The sequence below is a fragment of the Fulmarus glacialis genome, unplaced genomic scaffold (assembly GCF_000690835.1).
Source record: "Fulmarus glacialis isolate BGI_N327 unplaced genomic scaffold, ASM69083v1 scaffold631, whole genome shotgun sequence".
NCBI lineage: Eukaryota > Metazoa > Chordata > Aves > Procellariiformes > Procellariidae > Fulmarus > Fulmarus glacialis.
The window spans coordinates 32,639-51,814 of NW_009194429.1; the positions used below are offsets into that span (position 1 = coordinate 32,639).

Genomic DNA, 19,176 nt, shown 5'->3' on the forward strand with positions numbered 1-19,176 from the left:
TCAGCAGTTGCTGCTGGTGTTCAGAGCCCTTCCACTGTAGGGAATGGCCGTTCCAGCTCACCGACCAGCAACCTGACACAGCCTATTGAGATGCCCACACTTTCCTCCAGCCCAACAGAGGAAAAACCAGCTGTTGGGCCTGGGCAGCAGGACAATCCTCTTCTGAAAACTTTTTCTAATGTGTTTGGCAGACATCCACCTGGCTTTTTCTCTTCACAGGCAGAGTTTCCACAGGAGAACAAAGCCCCTTTTGAAGCTGTGAAAAGGTTCTCTCTAGATGAGCGGAGCTTGACATCCAAACAGGACTCGGACTCCAGTACCAATAGTGACCTGTCAGATTTGAGTGATTCTGAAGACCAGTTGCAGGCCAAGGCTTGTATGAAGGGAATCCCAGACCACTTGATGGCAAAGCTGGGCCCCAATGCAGAGCGCAATGCTGAATTGCTGCTGGGGAAAGGAAAAGGGAAGCAAGCCCCAAAGGGCCGGCCTCGCACAGCTCCCCTAAAAGGTGATGACTTGAATGCAGGGTGTCTTGGAAGCAGAAGGAGGTGGGATACTGGGATATCTCCTGCGTGATGAACTATGTGAACTAACCACAGGTGTAAACCTCATTTATGGTCAGTAGGCAACACACAGGATATTTACAAGGCTAAAGCTTAATGCTTCTTGTGTATGAGTTAACATGTTCATTTTGAGAAGTGTTTAAGCATATATTTGTCAGGGCAAAAGTGTGGTATGCTGCAGACCTGAACAGTCTTAATTGGTTTTGCATGGGTATGAGCATACAGATCTCTGAAAATATGTTTATTGGGGCCAGTATCCTTTTGCTGTTGCAGTTAACTAATGGATTGATTTTTACTTCTACTTTGCTTCACCCAGTTGGCCAGTCTGTGCTGAAAGATATGAGTAAGGTGAGGAAGCTGAAGCAGTCAGGTGAGCCTTTTCTCCAGGATGGCTCTTGCATCAATGTAGCTCCACATCTGCACAAGTGCCGGGAGTGCCGTCTGGAGCGGTACCGCAAATTTAAGGAGCAAGAGCAGGATGACTCAACTGTGGCATGTCGCTTCTTCCATTTCCGGAGGTGCTCAAATTCTTCCTTCCTTCATATGTAGTCTGTGTGCAGAGCTTGGACCATGTCCAAGCACAAAGTAATTACATTTTGCTTATTTAATGTGCTTGGGTACAATAATGAGTGTCGCATTTCTCTGCATCACCTGGCTGGAATTCCCTCACTGGGGTGAGAAGAGCTGCTGTTGGAAGACACAGCTATATGATACTAAGTGAGCCTCCAGGTCCAGCCTCATGAGATTGAATTTGCTTTGTTGGGTAGAATTTTACTGTTGGGTAGCACTTTGTATGTAATAACTGATCTCTCCCTCTTTCCTAAGGAGTTCAGAACAGCTAAAATTTTAATTCGGTCAACAAGTAACTAAACATTGCCAGCGTGAGGCTAATGTTTGAGTAGGTTTTGCTGAATACAAAACTGATTTTTAGGAATAGAACACTACCTGTGTTTCTCTCTGTGTTGTGTACATGTCTTACGGTTCTTTGACCTGTCATGCTTCTCTTCATCTTCCTTAACTGCCTATTCTAGCAAGTGCTATGCATCTTTTTTCCAAAAAGATCTTTGTTCACTTTCTGGCATATAAAGGGTGAAGTGAATTTTTAGTGTGTGCCACCCATCCAGTAAGGATTACAGCTGCTTCTCTTCCTGAATTTGTTAAAAATTAATCTAGCATTGAGATTAAAGACAAGATTGTTTTTGCTTGAAAAGGAAGTTACCTTTAATATTAGCAGGAGACGTTCAGGGTTCTGTAACTTGTGTTGTTACGCCTTTTACCACACAAAGACTAGGAGGGTCAACAGCTACTGATAAAACAGTTGTGACTCGTTTCTATGGAGAGCAGTGGCAAGAACAGTAGGTACGATAAGGATTTTTGTATGTCTTGTAATATGAACTGTTAGACCAGTTGCCAACTGCTAGCAGCCCTAGCCAGAGCTGAAATACTGGTTTCCCAAAAGTTGGGAAGTAACTTTCTCCTGAGTTAAAATAGAGAATGAGAACCATGCACAATTTTACAAGCAACATCATGCAGCAGCCCAAATAAATTTAATTTTGTCATCTCTTTCTATTAATAGTATAGAGAAATTGACTTACCAAGCTGTAGCAATTTCCTGTTTGTGGAATTTCCCACCAACGCTTACTGGGACCTGGGGATTCATTCTAGTGGATTTTGCGGCCATTGCCTTTCTGTACCTTATTCTCTGTGTTATTTGGATTTGCATAATAATTGTACTGGCTGTAGAGTATAGAACTCCAGCTCAAGCGTTTTTTTCCCTTTCTGGGTTTATGTTCTGACATAGATGGCATTATAAAGTTAATTAAAGGTGGTTGAGCAGGTTCTCAATTACTCCATCCTGTTTTCTTCAGGCTGATATTTACCCGGAAAGGTATTCTACGAGTAGAGGGTTTCTTGAACCCACAACAGAGTGACCCTGATGCCATGAGCCTATGGATTCCTTCCTCCTCCCCTGCAGAGGGGATCGATCTGGAAACTTCCAAATATATCCTGGCCAATGTTGGGGACCAGTTCTGCCAGCTTGTTATGTCAGAGAAGGAGGCAATGATGATGGTGGAGCCACATCGTAAGCTGGGCTTTTGACGTGTTTTTTGTCCATCTTCTCTGTGTAATGTGTGTACAATGCAGTGGAATAGAGTTGAAAGTATAATATAATTTCTTGTTAAAATGCTTCTCCTTTTCTTCCAAAGAGAAGGCTGTATTTAATTCTTTGGGGTGTGTGTAATTGTGAGACCAGCATTTGGGATTTTTATTTTGGATCAGTGCAACGTTACTACCAAGGAAGCTAACAGTAACTTTCCTAGACATCATTAAATTATTTTTCAATAAATAAGTGCAGAAATAGCTGACGCATGTTCCTAAGAAAATAAAAATAAGTCCAGAACACTTAACCACACTGACCAGCTATGCTTTAATGAGTAGCTTTTCTTACATATTCCTATCCTGGTATGCTCCAGGGACATTAAGTGAAAGCTCAGGGTTTTCTAGGGAGGGAGCAGCACCTGCGTTCAGCCTGCAAGGACTCAGCTGAGCAACTAATTGACAGCATTGCCACTACAAGGGCAGTGGGTTTAGAAAAAATTTTCTAAAGTTATCCAGTTCAGCCTATGACATGGGTAGCTCTGACTATCTGATTTTTCCCTTTAGCTTCTCGAATGTTCAAGGGCAGCCATTTGGAGAGGACTTCCCCTTCCTCAGCAAATGTGTTGGTTTAGAATCCAAAGAGTTGACAGGCGTCTGAGTAGTAAAACTAAATATGCATTCTTAATAGTTTTACAAGTTCACATTATTTGTTCATAAAACTAGCAGAAGTTTTATAATTTTGCTGTAAGATCCTTGAAATTCAGTTACTACAGAACTCTGTAGTGCTCCATTTCCTTGTAGTGTGTGCATTTTGGGACTTGACCTTACCCACTCTTAGAAATGGGGATTTTAGTAGTGTCACGAGACTAGCAACTCAAAGAATGTGTCTCTGGATGTAAAAAGTATGTGTTTCTATACTTTGCCCTCAAGTTATGTTTCTTTTATCAGTGTTACTGTGAATTATTTATTTTATCAATGTTACTGTGATATTCTCAAATTAGGTGGGAGAAATGCAAAATGTCAAAGTAATAATTCCTAATGTTCCTTCTCTTTATAGAGAAAGTAGCATGGAAGCGAGCAGTACGTGGTGTGAGGGAAATGTGTGATGTATGTGAGACAACACTCTTCAATATTCATTGGGTTTGTCGCAAGTGTGGTTTTGGGGTCTGTCTGGACTGTTACCGGCTGAGGAAGAATCGTCCACGTAGCGGTGAGTACTGGATTTTTTTTCTCCCACTGTAATCTTTGAACTGCCTGGCTTTCAGTAGGGATAGTTTCTGGGAAGTTGCTGAAGGTTTTGTGGGAGACTTAGTGAGTATCAGCTGGGGAGGCTGGAGGTTTGGAATTTTGGCACTACTGTCTTATATGCTGCTGTTCCATTCTTCGTTTCCTTAGATACCTGTGTTTTACCTATTTGGTTAGAATTTGTGTATTAATTATAATATCAGCAGGCATAAGCTGTGTACTGAGATAGGCTACCGTATAGTTCCATCTTTTCCTCAGAGAGTATAAAAGAAAAATTAAGTAATATCTTAACAGTTCAGAACCATCACAAGATGAACTAGTAAGCAGACATTGCAGAGAACTCCTTTCTGTAACAAGGGGTTAGATTGGAAAGTTTTCTTCTTTTTTTGATTCCTTGATGCACCAGGGTTTGTAATTCAGGAAAAAGTTCAGTAAGTTCAATTTCTAACAGAAGCACGCTGTGTTTACAAAAGTGAATACCTGGTTGCTTTTTTGTATACTTTACTGTATTGAGATGGCTTTGGGTAGCGTGGGTGCCGGCAATGGACAACCTTAGTAAATGTAAGGCTATTAGTGACAGTTACATTATTATATGGAGCAGATGTACAAAATACTGGATATTAATAAGTGTGAGTGCTACTGTCTATTCATTATGATAAAGGTGCCAGAGAACACTGAATGAATTACAAAAGCAATGATTTTTTTAAAAATAGATACAAAGTCATCTATTTTTGTATCATTGTTGTGGGTTAACCCCAGTAGGCAGCTAAGCACCATGCAGCTACTTGCTCGCTCCCCCACAGCACTGGGATGGGGGAAAGAGGAGGGGAAGAGTAAAAGCAAGAAAACTTGTGGGTCAAGATAAAAAATGTTTAATAGGCGAAGGAGAAATAGAAAAATAGAAAAAGAAAACAAAACAAAGCAAGTGATGCAAAGGCAATCACTCACCACCTCCCATGGGTAGACCATTGCCCAGCAGTTTCCCAAGCAAAAGATGGCTAGCCTCCTTAAACTCCCTCCTCTCTGTTTTTATTGCCGAGTGTGACATTGTATGGTATGGAACATCTCTTTGCTTAGTTTGGCTCATCTGCCTGATGGTGTTCCGTCCCAACCTGTTGTGCACCCCCAGTCTATTCACTGGGGGGGTGGGCAGAGTGAGAAACAGAGAAGACCTGGACACTGTGCAAACACTGTTCAGCAATAGCTAACACATTAGTATGTTATCAACATTGTTTTGGTCACAAGTCTAAAACACAGCACCACATGAGCTGCTATGAATAAAATTAACTCCATTCCAGCCAGACCCAGTATAATAATGAAGCCTATGAAATTACTGCCAGAATACACCAGAAGAGAGCATAACGGTCTTTAACATGTGATTAACCAGGGTACAGTGGAAATAGTTGAAAGTAAGTAGAATAGGGTTTCTTGTATCTGGCACTGTACATGTCTGGAAAAAGCATTTGGGACTGAATATATCACTGACAGAATGTGGTATAAAGATGTCCATGATTCAGGGACAATAGTCTTTTAACCCCTTTGCATATTAAGGACCCTTCCCCCCACCTTCCTTTTTAAAGGAAGAGAATGGCATGCAGCTTGTGCAGCTGTGTATTTGTAGGCCCAACTTGGTTTTAAATCTGAAGAATTAGAAATTTGTCAGACTACTTTTCAAACTATTAATTTCCTACTTTGCTAGCTTTGTAGGTAGATATACTGACAGGAGAGCTTAGTTTCCTCTTCCTGAAACTAATCTGCAGACACTTTTTGTTGAAAAAGCTTGGGAGATAATGACAAGAAAAAAGAGAATTACTCTGTAACTTAGGAAAGCATAATGAGAACAAGAGTATGATATTCAAAAATTGAGGCTAGAAGACAAGATTTTTAGGTGATTGAAAATAACAAGCTACTAGATATGAAGCGAAAATGACTGTGGTAGTTTTATAATTTGAAGAGGCAAAGAAGTTGCTGTAGATCCTGTTCTAATGGTCTATATTTATAGTTTTTTTCTGAGATCACCAGGTTAATCTGCACTGTAAAGAGTCTAAAGAAACAATATTGATGCAGAAACATTCTGTATTGTAAAGTTTTAGTGACTTTTGTACAAAAAAATATACTTTTTTTTGTGTCTTTATTCCAGAGACAGAGGAGATTGGTGATGAGGAAGTCTTCTCATGGCTAAAGTGTGCAAAGGGTCAGTCTCATGAACCAGAGAATCTTATGCCGACACAGATCATTCCTGGTACAGGTAATGCTTGAAACCTGAAAGGAAAAATTACAAATTTTTTCTCGATTCTGAGCAAGCAAGTGGAAAAAATACTAGGAATGGCTAGTGTTCTAGCTGTTACCTTTTCTAGCGTGGATTTAGAGGAGACTTCCACTCGCAACAGCAGAAGGGTTGAAGGGAAGGTAACACAAGTAAGATCAAGCTGTGGGTTTGAAGTGAACATCCTTCTGATACTAGCTGTGACTTCTTGTGCTCAGCTGTTTTTAGTTGTGTCAGTAAGTCTGGTTAACTTGCATGAAAGATCGTTTTCTTTTCTGTTGGGGGGAGGGAAAATAAATGGTCAGTGCTGACCATTTACTTGACTGTTTACATAACTGGTCCTAAAAATCATAGAATCATGGAATGCTTTGGATTGGAAGGGACCTTTGAAGATCATCTAGTCCAACCCCCTTGGCATGGGCAGGGACATCTTTCACTAGATCAGGTTGCTCAAAACTCCATGCAGCCTGACCTTGAACACTTCCAGGGATGGGGCATCCGCAACTTCTCTGAGCAGCCTGTTCCAGTGCCTCACCACTCTCATCGTAAAAAATTTCTTCCTTACGTCCAGTCTAAACCAACCCTCTTTCAGTTTAAAACCACTGCCTCTTGTCAAAAAGTCTCTCTCCGTCTTTCTTATGATCCCCCTTTATATATTGAAAGGCCACAACATGGTCTCCCCGGAGCCTTCTCCAGGCCAAAACATGCCAACTGTCTCAGCCTTTCTTCATAGGAGAGGTGTTCTAGCCTCCTCATCATTTTTGTGGCCTCTGGACCCACTCGAACAGGTCCATGTCTGTTTTGTACTGGGCACCCAGAGCTGGACGCAGGACTCCAGGTGGGGTAGGGTAGAGTAGAGTAGTGGGGGAGAATCACCTCTCTCAACCTGCTGGCCACGCTTCTTTTTATGCAGCCCAGGATACGGTATGGCTTTCTGGGCTGCAAGTGCACATTACTGGCTCATATCTCATTTTTCATCTACCAGCCTCCCCAAGTCCTTTTCTGCAGGGCTGCTCTCAATCCATTCATCTCCCAGTCTGTATTGATATTAGGGATTGTCCCAACCCAGGTGCAGGACCTTGCACTTGGCTTTGCTGAACTTCATGAGGTTCACATGGGCCCGCTCCTTAGGCCTGCCAAGGTCCTGCTAGATGGCATCCCTTCCCTCAACATATCAACTGCTAGACACAGCTCAGCTTGGTGTCATCCACAAACTTGCTGAGGGTGCACTCAGTCCCACTGTCTATGTCATTGATGAAGATATTAAGTAGTATTGGTCCCAGTAAGGACCCTTGAGGGACTCCCCCTGTTATTGATTTCCACTTGGACATAGGGCTGTTGACTGTAAGTCTTTGGACATGGCCATCCAGCCAGTTCCTTATCCATTGAATAGTCCATCCATTAAACCCATATCTGTCCAATTTAGCGGCAAGAATGTTGTGGAGGACTGTATTGAAGGCCTTACAGAAGTCTAGGTAGATGACATCTGTTGCTCTTCCCTTCTCCAATGATGCAGTTCACTCCATTGAAGAAAGCCACTAGATTCATCAGGCACGATTTGCGCTTGGTAAAGCCATGTTAGCTGTCTCTATTCACCTCCCTGTCTTCGATATATTTCAACATGTCTTCCAGGAGAATCTGCTCAGTGATTTTGCTGGGCACTGTGGTGAGGCTGACTGTTTGGTAGTTCTCAGCGTCCTCCTTTTTTACCCTTTTGAAAAATGGGCATGATGTTTCCCTTTTTCCAGTCACTGGGGACTTTGTCTGACTGCCAGGACTTTTCAAATATGATGGAGAGTGACTTGGCAACTACATCACCCAGTTCCCTCAGGATCCTGGGATGCATCTCGGCAGGTCCGTGAACTTGTGTATGTTCAGGTTCCTCAGGAGGTCTCGAACCTGGCACTGCTGCAGCCCCACGTGAAGTACTGTGTGCAGTTTTGGGCGCCTCAATATAAGAAGGACATCAAACTATTAGAGTGTGTCCAGAGGAGGGTGACCAAGATAGTGAAGGGTTTTGAGGACAAGACTTATGAGGAGTAGCTGAGGTCACTTGGTTTGTTCAGCTTGGAGAAGAGAAGGCTGAGGGGTGAACTCATCACAGTCTACAACTTCCTCAAGGGGGGCAGCGGAAGGGGAGGTGCTGATCTCCTCTCTCCGGTGACCAGCGACAGGACACAAGGAAGTGGAATGAAGGTGCACCAGGGGAAGTTCAGGTTGGACATTAAAAAAAGGCTCTTCACTGAGAGGGTGGTCGGTCACTGGAACAGGCTCTCCAGGGGAGGGGTCATGGCACCAAGCCTGTCAGAATTCAAGGAGTGTCTGGACAACGGTCTTAGTTATATAGTTTAGTGTTAGGTAGTCCTGCAAGGAGCAGGGAGTTGGACTTGATGATCCTTATGGGTCCCTTCCAACTTGAGATATTCTATGATTCTCCTATGATGGGAGGAACTTTGTTCTCCAAGTCCCTGCCTTGAGGTTCAGGGGCTTGAGAGAGGTGGGAAGAAAGAATACCATTGAAAACTGAGGAGAAAAAAAAATTGTTGAGTACCTCAGCTTTCTCCATGTCAGCTGTCACCAGCTCTCCTGTCTTATTTAGTGGGGGTGGGGTATACATTTTCTTTAATCTTCCTTTTCTGGCCAACATACCTGCCGCAGCCCTTATTATTCTTTGCAAGCTTTGCCAAATTCAACTCCAGCTGTGTCTTAGCTTTCCTGATCCCATCCCTACACATCCAGGCAGTGTCCCTATATTCTCTCCAGGATACGTGTCCCTGGTTCCACTGCCTGTGTGTTTCCTTCTTATATTTTAGTTTGACCGGGAGGTCCTTACTGACCCATGCCGTTCTTCTGCCTTCCTAACTTGTTTTTTTACACATGGGAATTGAGAGCTCTTGCACTCTAAGAAAAATGTTCTTAAAGAGCTGCAAGCTCTGTTCAGCTCCTTTGTCCCTGAGGGCAGTTTCCCAGGGGGTCCCATACACTAATTCCTTAAGCAACTGAAAGTTCACTCTCCTCAAATTCAGCATCCTGACTCTACTCTTCACCTGGCCCATATCCCTTAAGATGGTGAATTCCACCAGGGCATGATCACTGCAGCCCAGGCTGCCACCGATCTTGACATCTCTAATTAGTTCTTCCGTGTTGGTGAGCAACAGGTCCAGTAACGCTTCTCCTCTGGTCGGACTGTCTGTCTCCTGGATTAAGAAATTATCTCCATGCACTCCAAAAGTCTCCTTGACTGCTTACAGCTTGCTGTGCTGCTTTTCCAGCAGGTGTCAAGGTGACTGAATTTCCCCACCAGGATCAGAGCTTCTGAGCATGATGCTTCCTGTAGTTGAAGTAAGAACACTTTGTCAACAGGCTCCCCTTGGTCGGGCGGCTTGTAGTAAACACCAACAGTGAGGTTTCCTTTGTGTTGACTTGGCCCCTAATTTTTACCCATAAGCTCTCAACCTGTTCATCACTGCTTTTCCAAGACAGCTTTGTGCAGTCAATCCATTCTTTTACATAGAGAGCAACCCCTGCCCCGCCCCCGCAGTGCTCCAGTTGTGCGATTTGTCCCATCATGTTTCAGTGACAGTGATTAGATCATAACTTTCTAGTTGCACAACGACTTCCAGCTCCTCCTGCTCGTTACCCATGCTGCATGCATTGGTATATAGAGGCACTTCAGCTGGGCTATCAACCTCATCACCTCTTGAGAGGAACATGCCCAAATTCCTTTGAGGCATTTCACAGGTGTTTCCCTATTGGTTCCTAATGCATCAGCACACCCTGGCTCTTCTCTGTTGCTCAAATTTCCATCCCCTTCCCCTACTAACTCTAGCTTAAAGCTCCCCATATAAGTCTGGCCAACTTGTTGGCAAAGACGCTCTTGCCATGCTTGGGCAGGTGAATCCCATCAGCTCCCAAAAGACCCAGCTTCTCAAAGGTAGATTCATGATCATAGAACCCAAAACCTTGAGTATGGTGCTGGCCACACAGCCGGGCATTCATCTGTTCAATTCATCACCTCCTTGCTCTTACTGGGAGTATAGAGGAGAACACCACCTGTGCTCCAGATCCTTTTAACATTGCTCCAAGGGATATCTAGTCTCTTTTGGTGGTTCTAAGTTGCCTCATTGCAGTATCCTTGGACCCTACTTGGAATAGTAGGAGCAGATGATAATCTGTAGGATTTGCCAGGCTTGACAGCCTCTCAGTGACATCGTGAAGCTAGCGTTAGCACAATTCTCCATGCTAGTCAGAGACAAGTGTCTTGTTATAGCATGTCATCTTAAAGACACTTAGCAGTAATACTAAAAAAACCTCCACCCTTCTGAATATATATTATAGTTAAGGCCTTGTTTTTAGATTTCTTTACATGTGATATTAAAGATTTTAACTTTATTTCCAGCGCTTTACAATATTGGAGACATGGTTCATGCAGCACGAGGCAAATGGGGTATTAAAGCCAACTGTCCATGTATTAATCGGCAGAACAAATCGGTGTTAAGACCGGCTGTCACTAATGGAATATCACAGGTATGTAATTTGAGGCTGAAATTACCTTGTTTGACATGGCATTTTTAAGATCTATTAAAACGTTAGATCCTTTAGACTGATCTATTGTGAAACACAAACTTTATTTTCTCCATATGTATTCTGTGTGTTTTAGCTTAGCAAAAATCTTTTGGGACATTTTTCAGGGATGTGTGCTGCAACTGTTATTTACCAAGTGGATATTTGGGCTAATACTCTTACGTAGAAGTTGGGTAGGAAGCCATTCATATTGATGCTGTATCTTAAAACAAACCACTATGAGTAGCTTGCAACATGTGCATTTATTTTGTTACGGTTCCTGAATGTTATGCTGAATCTAGAGCAGTTCTGTACAAGGTCTGATGTACACAGAGAAGAAGCTCCTGTACTCTGCTTCTGCATAGGCATAAAGGAACTCTACTGTGTGCTTAAAGCAAACGAACAAACAAAAACAACAAACAAAACCCAATGCATTGGATAACTAAAATGTCTTCCAAGTTGAACTCTTCCCTTTATTCAACATTTAGCAGTTGTTTATATTTTTGTTCTAGCTTCCAACTGTAAATCCTAGTGCATCAGTTTCTGGAAATGAGAGCACCTTTTCCACTGGGGCAGGGACAGCAGGAGTGGGGCAACTAGAACTGGACACTGTTCCAAAATCTGAAGCATCTGATAGTAGGATAGAAGAATCTGCAAAAACAGAGACATTACCAACCAATAACACTGGTGAAATAAAGACTAACAGACCACTTTGTCCAGAAACAGCTCCATCGTCAGCCTTACACTGGCTTGCAGATTTAGCAACGCAAAAAGCAAAAGAAGAAACAAAAGGTGAGCAGAAGACGTGCCCTCTGGGGTTGGAATTAAAAGATAAATGTTAATGTACTGCTTCGTTGCTATTCTTTGTGAGAGTGCCTAGCCCTAAATAGAAAAGAACATGGCAATTTTTCTTCCTTTGCCTCTTAGAACCAGTTTTCTTTTACAGGCTTAGGAATACGCAAAGCTGGAAAGATGATGATACAGCTGAAGATAAAAATACTGTCTTGTCACTCCCAGTTTATTTCAGTGCCAGTTCTTGTATTTATTTTCTAAGTAATAAGCAGCTGGTATCCTGATGTAAAATTATAGTAATTAATTTCAGATGCAGCTTTGTCATTTTATAACTACTGAAGTAAATAAAGCTGTTTTGTGTGCTATGTGAAGAGTGCATTTCCAAAGAATTGAGAGAGTCTACTTGGAGGGTCAGATGAAAGCTTAGAACTTCTTTAATACTCAGTAGTTCGAGTGTGATTCTCAATATGAAATACCTGTTTGCAGAATACACTTCCCAGTTGTCAGAGGTAGCATGGCTAACACAGGATTTATTCCTGTCCATATGTCTAGCAGGAACTACTTTATATGTCAGTGTTAAATGTTCATGACTCTTTCACTAGTTTTGCAGGGCTTAGCTATTGTAATATTTTGACTACAGTTAAAATTTGAAATACTTCATATTGAAACATTAATTCAGAAAGTCAAGGAAATGTTTTTTAATTGAGTCTGTTACAAAGTTGTGGTTTCTTGTGTATCAAACACTTTCAGATCAGATCTACTGTGCTATTCAGAACCTTAACTAACAGCATACTAAAGGTAAAATCTATCTGAAGTACATGATGTCTTTGATTCTCTTTGAGGTGCCTTATTCGCTGTTGCAGTGATAATTTATCTTTACCACAAGATTCTGTCAATATCCTATTTATTGCAAGAACAAATAATTTCAGAGAACTTCGTGGTCATTTTAACTCTGCCTTTTTTTCTTTGTTCCCCCCCCGCCTTCCCCCCCATGTTGATATTTATCTTGCAGAATCAGGATCGCTGAGATCAGTGCTTAATAAAGAATCCCATTCACCTTTTGGACTGGATTCCTTCAACTCCAGCACAAAGGTTTCCCCACTAACCCCAAAGCTGTTTAATAGCCTCTTATTGGGCCCGGTGACATCTAGCAACAAAGCTGAAGGCTCCAGCCTCAGAGATCTGCTACACACAGGGCCAGGAAAGCTTCCTCAGGTCCCATTAGACACAGGAATTCCCTTTCCTCCGGTCTTTTCTGCAGCTTCTACGGTAAATAATTTTGTATTCCTTCAATGATATCTGTTCTAGGGAAGAATTTCATGATGATCTAAATGTTTTATAGTTTCTTAATTCTTAAGTGTTGAAACAAATGCAATATCTCACCAAAATTCACCACCCCACAAAGTTGTAGAGAATTTTGATGCTAATCATTAGCTTGTCGTTTGGTTTACTACTGCTGTGGAGAAGCTGTTCCTTGCAAGAGACCAAGAAAGTGAGTTAAATATAGCCTTTAAATTGTTTAATTGATAATCTGCATCCCTGTAAAAGCTCACTTTAAATTCCACGTCTTTAAAAATACTGCAAGAGCATGCCACAGAAAAAGACAAAAACCTATGAGCAAACCAGTTCCTTAAAAAAAGTTATGTATACTTGAAAGGCATTTAACATAGAATATGAATTTAAGAATTTAAGATGCAGTTGCTATTTCTGGATGCTTTTTCTGGAATAAGGATACTTTGTTTCTCTTTAATCTGTTTTGGAGGAAATAAAAAAAAAAAGTGAACAAATCAATGATACTTGAAACAATTAAAAGCATTTAGTTTAAGAGAAGGATAGATTCTGTGGAATTTCTCAAGGCTTAGCTCTTCTTGGAGAATACTTTCTCCAAAAGCTTAGGCAGATAGAATGAGGAATAATGAGGAAGATGATGAAATGGCTTGTCTCATAGCAGAATTTTTTTTTTCCTCCATGTTAGGCTGGAAGGATGGAACCTTAATAATAGTTCATGTTTGTTTTTGGGAGAGGGAACTATATAGCTGTATGGGAAAATATGTCGCTGCTACAGGAGAGTGAATCCAATAATACTTCCCTCCCCCCCGCCCTTTCTCATCACTGAGTACAGGCGAAGAAATTGTGATCACTTGTTTTAAAGCAAGTTATTCCTTTCAGGCTTGAGAGAACCTGTCTCAGCTTGTATCCCTGTCCTTGCAACTCTATGCATTCTCTTACCACATTGAATCAGATCCATTGTGTAATGTCTTTTTTCACTTTCTTGACTTGTGATCTTCACAGAGTAACGTAGATTTGAAAGATCTGATGGGGAACTCTGGTCCAACCCCCCACTTGAATGCCTGGATGCTTAATATAGAACGTATGTGAACAAAACATACCTGAGAAACAACAGTTGTGTTGGTCAAATTGAGAGGAACAATAGATTGCTGCTTATGAAGAGAATCATCTTGGTGTTTCTGGAGCGTTGACATTCTGTTGTGAAGAGTAGCTAGCATTGACTGTAATAGTTAAACTGCATATTACCTATTTTAATGGCCTCTGGAGAACTAGCGTAAAAGTGCATTTTTAAGACCATCATAAGCGGGTGATGTTATAATCTAGTCTTACTTGCCTAAGACAGGCTGTAGAAAACTAATGTAATCCCAAGCAGCAGTACAGGCTGGGATCTGATTAGCAGGGGTGTAACCCTTCTGAAAGGAGCCCAGGGTCCTGGAGGATAGCAAGCTGAATGTGAGTCAGCATTGCACCTTTGCAGCTGCGAAGGCAGGCTGCCCTGGACCGCGTCAGGAAGCATACAGCTGGAGCATATCAAGGAATGTGATTATTCCACTCAGCACTTGTTAGGCCACACCTGGAACACTGTTTCCAGTTTTGGTCTCCCCAGCTGAAGAATGACACTGAAAAATTGGAGGGGGTCCAGTGGAGGGCCAGAATGATTAAAACGTTGGAGAGCTTGACACATGAAGAAAGGTTGAAGAAACTGCTTCTCTTCATCCTGGAGAAGAGAATGCTTTGGGGATCTGATTGATCTTATCATATCTAAAAGGTAGTTGTAGAGAAATGGAGGTACTCCTTTCACAAGGATGCATGGTAACAGGACAAGAGGCAATGGAGACAAGTTGCCTTAGGGGAAATTCTGTCTGGATATAAGAAAAAAATCATACTTTACATTCAAGCAGTGGAATAGGCTGCCCAGAGAAGTGATGTAATCTCCTTCTCTGAGAAGTTAAGGTTTGGCTTGACCCAACCCAGAGTAACTTAACCTGATTTCAACAGAAAGTTATACCAAATGATCTCTAGGTCTTCCTTCTGACCTAGACTCTTCCGTAATTCCATGAATATTTTTTACTGAATGAGTATCTTCAGTTATGAATAGTGTTATGTTTTAGATTGATAGCTCTGCATACGGTAAACTTTCAGTCTATTGAACTTCAGTTTTAAAGAAGATGGCAAAATTGTTCCAGTAATAGTTTTTTGCTGTTACTGTTTACTCATCTTCCAGTCCCTGGTTTTTTGGTTGGTTTTTTTTGGCTAGAATGAGAAGCTCTTTGCTACCAGAAATCTATCACACCCCTGCTCCCTCCCATAGATGTCTTGTGAATAATGATCCAGTTAGAGTTTATCTTCTGTTGAATATATGAAATATATTTAGTGTCTTAAGTATCTTGCTGTAAGACAAGGCCTATAGGCAGGCTTTTTATTTTTTTAAAGTTAAGAACACAATTTAAGATTGTGTCATTAATCTCTTCTGAATTTTAAACATCCCTTGAGGAGTTAAACGTCCCTTGAGGAGCATGGACTCCACAACCAGAGAGGCTATCTGCTAATGGTTCTATTAACATTATACATACAGGAAGCACTTTCTCATCTCTGTCTGTCAGTGTTTACTTAATGTTCCCGTGTTCAACAGCTTACCTGTGCCAGGGTTGAATTCATTTTCTTAGTAATGGAGTGAGGAAAATGGGGAAATAGAGTTCAGATATTAATGAAGTTAAGAAAAATATGGACCATTTTTACCATTAAAGTAGCAGAGTTTAGATCACTTAAGTTTTCTATTCCATGATTGTTTGCTGTGATATTTTTCTAGATAGCCTGTAGCAGGTTATTTTAAGTTGTACTGTTATAAAACAGGGGCATAGCTGTTTCTGTTCTTACTGAATACATGCCTGTCTCTGAGCTGATTTGTTTACTGTTGCGTGTTTTTCTGATAGCAAGATGTCCATGACTAAAATCTGAATGAGACCAGATCTGCATTAATATTTATGCTGTTGCAAGACTAAACTTACCTCTGGATTTACATCTTCTAGGGGGCCAAAGGTAAAGCCAGCCTGCCTAACTTCTTAGACCATATCATTGCTTCTGTGGTGGAAAATAAGAAGACGTCTGATGCTGCAAAACGAGCTAGTAATTTAGCTGACACACAGAGAGAGGTGAAGGAAATGGTAATGGGCTTAAATGTGCTGGATCCACATACTTCCCACTCTTGGTTGTGTGATGGTAGACTCCTTTGCCTTCATGATCCTAGCAACAAAAACAACTGGAAGATCTTCAGGGAGTGCTGGAAACAAGGCCAGGTGGGTGATGACAAATAGCCAACCGCTATAAGTATCCTGAAATTTTAACCTGTACCTTGGTTATTGACAAGTCCATTCAAACTTTGGCCAATTGCTCCTGAGTGAATATGGTGAATGAAGATTTCAACGGTAGCACTATAAACAGGGGACACAGTGGCCCTGTCCACTCCATGCTGTACTGACTCAAGCCCATGTGCCCTTGCACACTGAGCTTTTCTCAGCTTACCAGTATGAGGGTATTTGCTGTGACAGCCTTTTTAGTTGTGGTGTGGTTTGTGCTGAACCTGCTCTACTACAGTCCAGTAATGAATCTACTATGATTTCCTGCATGCATCCTAGCATCTACCCCATACTTGATGCTTTATAGTGTCAGGAAACGGTCCATTCCTTCCAGCTGCAGCGTGTACAAGAATAAAAGTGCTGCGTGCAGTAATTTCTGCTGAAATTTTTGGGTGTACTTGATGCAGTGTCTCATTCTGAGCCTGCAGCCTATGTGAACCCAAGTATTGTTTTGAACTCAGCATCTCATGTATTGAGCACTCTTCCTGGATTGTTTGAGGGATCATCAACTGGTTAGGCCTTCAGTCAAGAGACTGGACCTTAGACCTGCTGCCAGCATAGCCATTTTTTTTTCAGATCTCAATCCATAGTGCTACAGCTTAGACTTCTCCAGAGGGTCATAAAGATTGGCCTGGTCAGACAATACCCGTGAGTAGCTGCTGCACCCATAGCTCTAACAGAATATGGTGTCCATCAGTGTTCAAACTGTATTCTTGGCACTTGGTTCTGCAGCTACCTCTGACACCGTTACCTTCACCAACTACTCAGAATTGAGACCATTGGTGCTAGACGATTATGTCCCTCATGATCTTTTCTGGAGAATTCCTTGTTATCAGATGTTCTGTTGCTATTGTGCTTTTGGCACTCACATTCCACACTTATTTGTGGTTGCTCACAAGACATACGGACTGCTGAGCTGTGGCGGGGGAACAGATCAAGCTGCATGTTCCTCTTTTGGCATTCAGGGTCCATTTCTGCCAGAAGTAGAGTACTTTTCAGTTAAGTTTGGCGTGTCCCATGGGACTGCACATTCTCTCGGTCCCCTGGGCACAAGCATAACTAGCACATAAAAATGAAAACTGCGGAGAGGATTGTGGCACCACCAACCACAGAGTTAGCAGTCTCTGTTTCTAACTCCCCTAGCCAGCTCCTAATAGGTGGAAGAGGCTACAGTGCAGCACACCCTCGCTTGTCTGACTAGAAACTTAGCTTGCTGCTGGTATTGCCAGCTTTCCCCCTAATTGCAGTTATCTTCTTGTCCTTGCACAGGGGTCTATTTTTTTGAACCTATTGCATCTTGCTGATTTATGAAGGATTTCAGATCATTCTTTTGCAGTGCTTTGGTGTCATTCACCTGCCTGACTTGGCAAAGAGCTCCTTAGTTTCTGGTCAGTATACTCTGATAATTTTCTCAACCCTCTCTGTCAGCACATAATATTGTCGCTCTGAGGAGGATCCTAAATATTTTGGGAGCTACTTACAAAAGATGTGCTTGTCAGTTTCTCTGCAAATGAGACTGGTTAATCACCAGGTGCAAGATGCTGCACTTGGCCGTGGGGTTCTTGACTTAATGAATCCTGAGAGACTCCTTATGGAGTCTAGAGATGTGATTACCGATCATCTGTCAGATGTGTGGCCTGCAGTGTGCATCACCTTCCAGGTTGGTGCACACTGTGAGGCTCTGGCCCCAACTGTCATGCTCATGTACTATTTGTGACCCTCTATTTTAGGCTTTGCCCCAAGACATGCTATGGATGCTTTTGGATGACTTTATCATTCAGAGGACTCCTTGTATAGCAACAGACTAGGCGAGTCCCTTGCTCATTCAAGGATTCTCCAGTGGTGTTGCACTCACTTGAGTGCCTGCTGAAATGTGGAAAGCAATCTAACTGAACCCTCTCATTCCTGCACAAAAGAAAGCAGGTGACCCAGGCAGGTGTCGCTGTCTTTGACAAGGCGATTCTAAACAGAATTTCTGCAAGCAGAGATTCTCTCAACAAACTCTACTTTGTCACAGTTGTCCCTTGGCTGGCATCCTCCTGTACATCTCAGCTGCACCTTTAAAAGTGAAGTCAAATAACATTAATTCTACCACCATCCCCCAAATCATTCCCCTTCCCATTTTGTGGGTTGGAAAAGGTTAGTTGGAAAAAACTTCTTAGCGACCCTCCCCAGCTCAATAAATGCACACTGGGCACTAGATCTGAGCCATATGAAGATCTTACTCATGGTAGCATCCCAAATTGTTAAAAGAGAAAATTCTTTTCCCTGTAACAAATGGATAATGAATGGCACTTTCAGTGTCATGCAGAAAGACCAACGTTTTTCAACTCCTTTGTCTTAGAAATTGTCAGAAATAATTTAAACTTTGTCTTATCCCAGAATTCACTATCAGACCATAGGATTATTTCTTTCTGGAGCTGTTCAAGAGCATTTTGCTCTCCTGAACGTGGATGTTGCTCATCTGGGGATACTGTCAGGATTCTCATCCTATAGCAACCTGTTTTTTTCTGAGTTTTCATACTAGGCTTTCTCTTTTTGAGATACTGAAGATTTTGGGGTGGTGTTGGAGGTTTTTATTTGTTTTCTCCCTGTAGTCTGAGAGCAGATCTGGCAGGAAGTGCCTACCAACCAAGTCCGCTATCCTTTTATCTTGCAACCCTAGCTCTTCACTGGAGAGAGCATTTTTTTTCTTCCATGAGAAATTCTCTGCTTAAAAGCTGGAAGGGTTCTACTAGGTTAAGTAGATTTTTTTTTTTCTTTTGTTTTTTTTAATTGTTATGTTCAAGTGGTCAAGTGAATACAGCAGGGATCAAAATTTGTCATTATTTTCCTGGACTGAAGAAGACTAATTTTTAATCCATCAGCTTAAAGTCTACCTGGCAGCAGTTCCCGCCCATCCTGTGAAAGGTACTGTCATTTTACTCCTCGTCCATGATCCCTAGGTTTTTGTAGAATATGACTAGAACCGATCCATTGCCTTAATGTTACAATTCCTGCT

General features: G+C 41.9%; 1 protein-coding gene across 1 annotated transcript in view; it reads left to right on the plus strand.

The window, feature by feature from the left end:
* KDM3B (lysine (K)-specific demethylase 3B) overlaps nucleotides 1-19,176 on the plus strand; it is a gene marked incomplete at its 3' end in the record, with an annotated part of 39,073 nt that overhangs the window by 11,410 nt on the left and 8,487 nt on the right. Inside the window, 9 exon segments of the mRNA XM_009587745.1 lie at nucleotides 1-508; nucleotides 880-1,081; nucleotides 2,432-2,646; nucleotides 3,721-3,873; nucleotides 6,049-6,156; nucleotides 10,574-10,701; nucleotides 11,250-11,529; nucleotides 12,542-12,798; nucleotides 15,849-16,115. The exon segment at nucleotides 1-508 is cut by the window's left edge and continues 30 nt beyond it. Of these exon segments, the coding sequence (XP_009586040.1) occupies nucleotides 1-508; nucleotides 880-1,081; nucleotides 2,432-2,646; nucleotides 3,721-3,873; nucleotides 6,049-6,156; nucleotides 10,574-10,701; nucleotides 11,250-11,529; nucleotides 12,542-12,798; nucleotides 15,849-16,115 (2,118 nt within the window).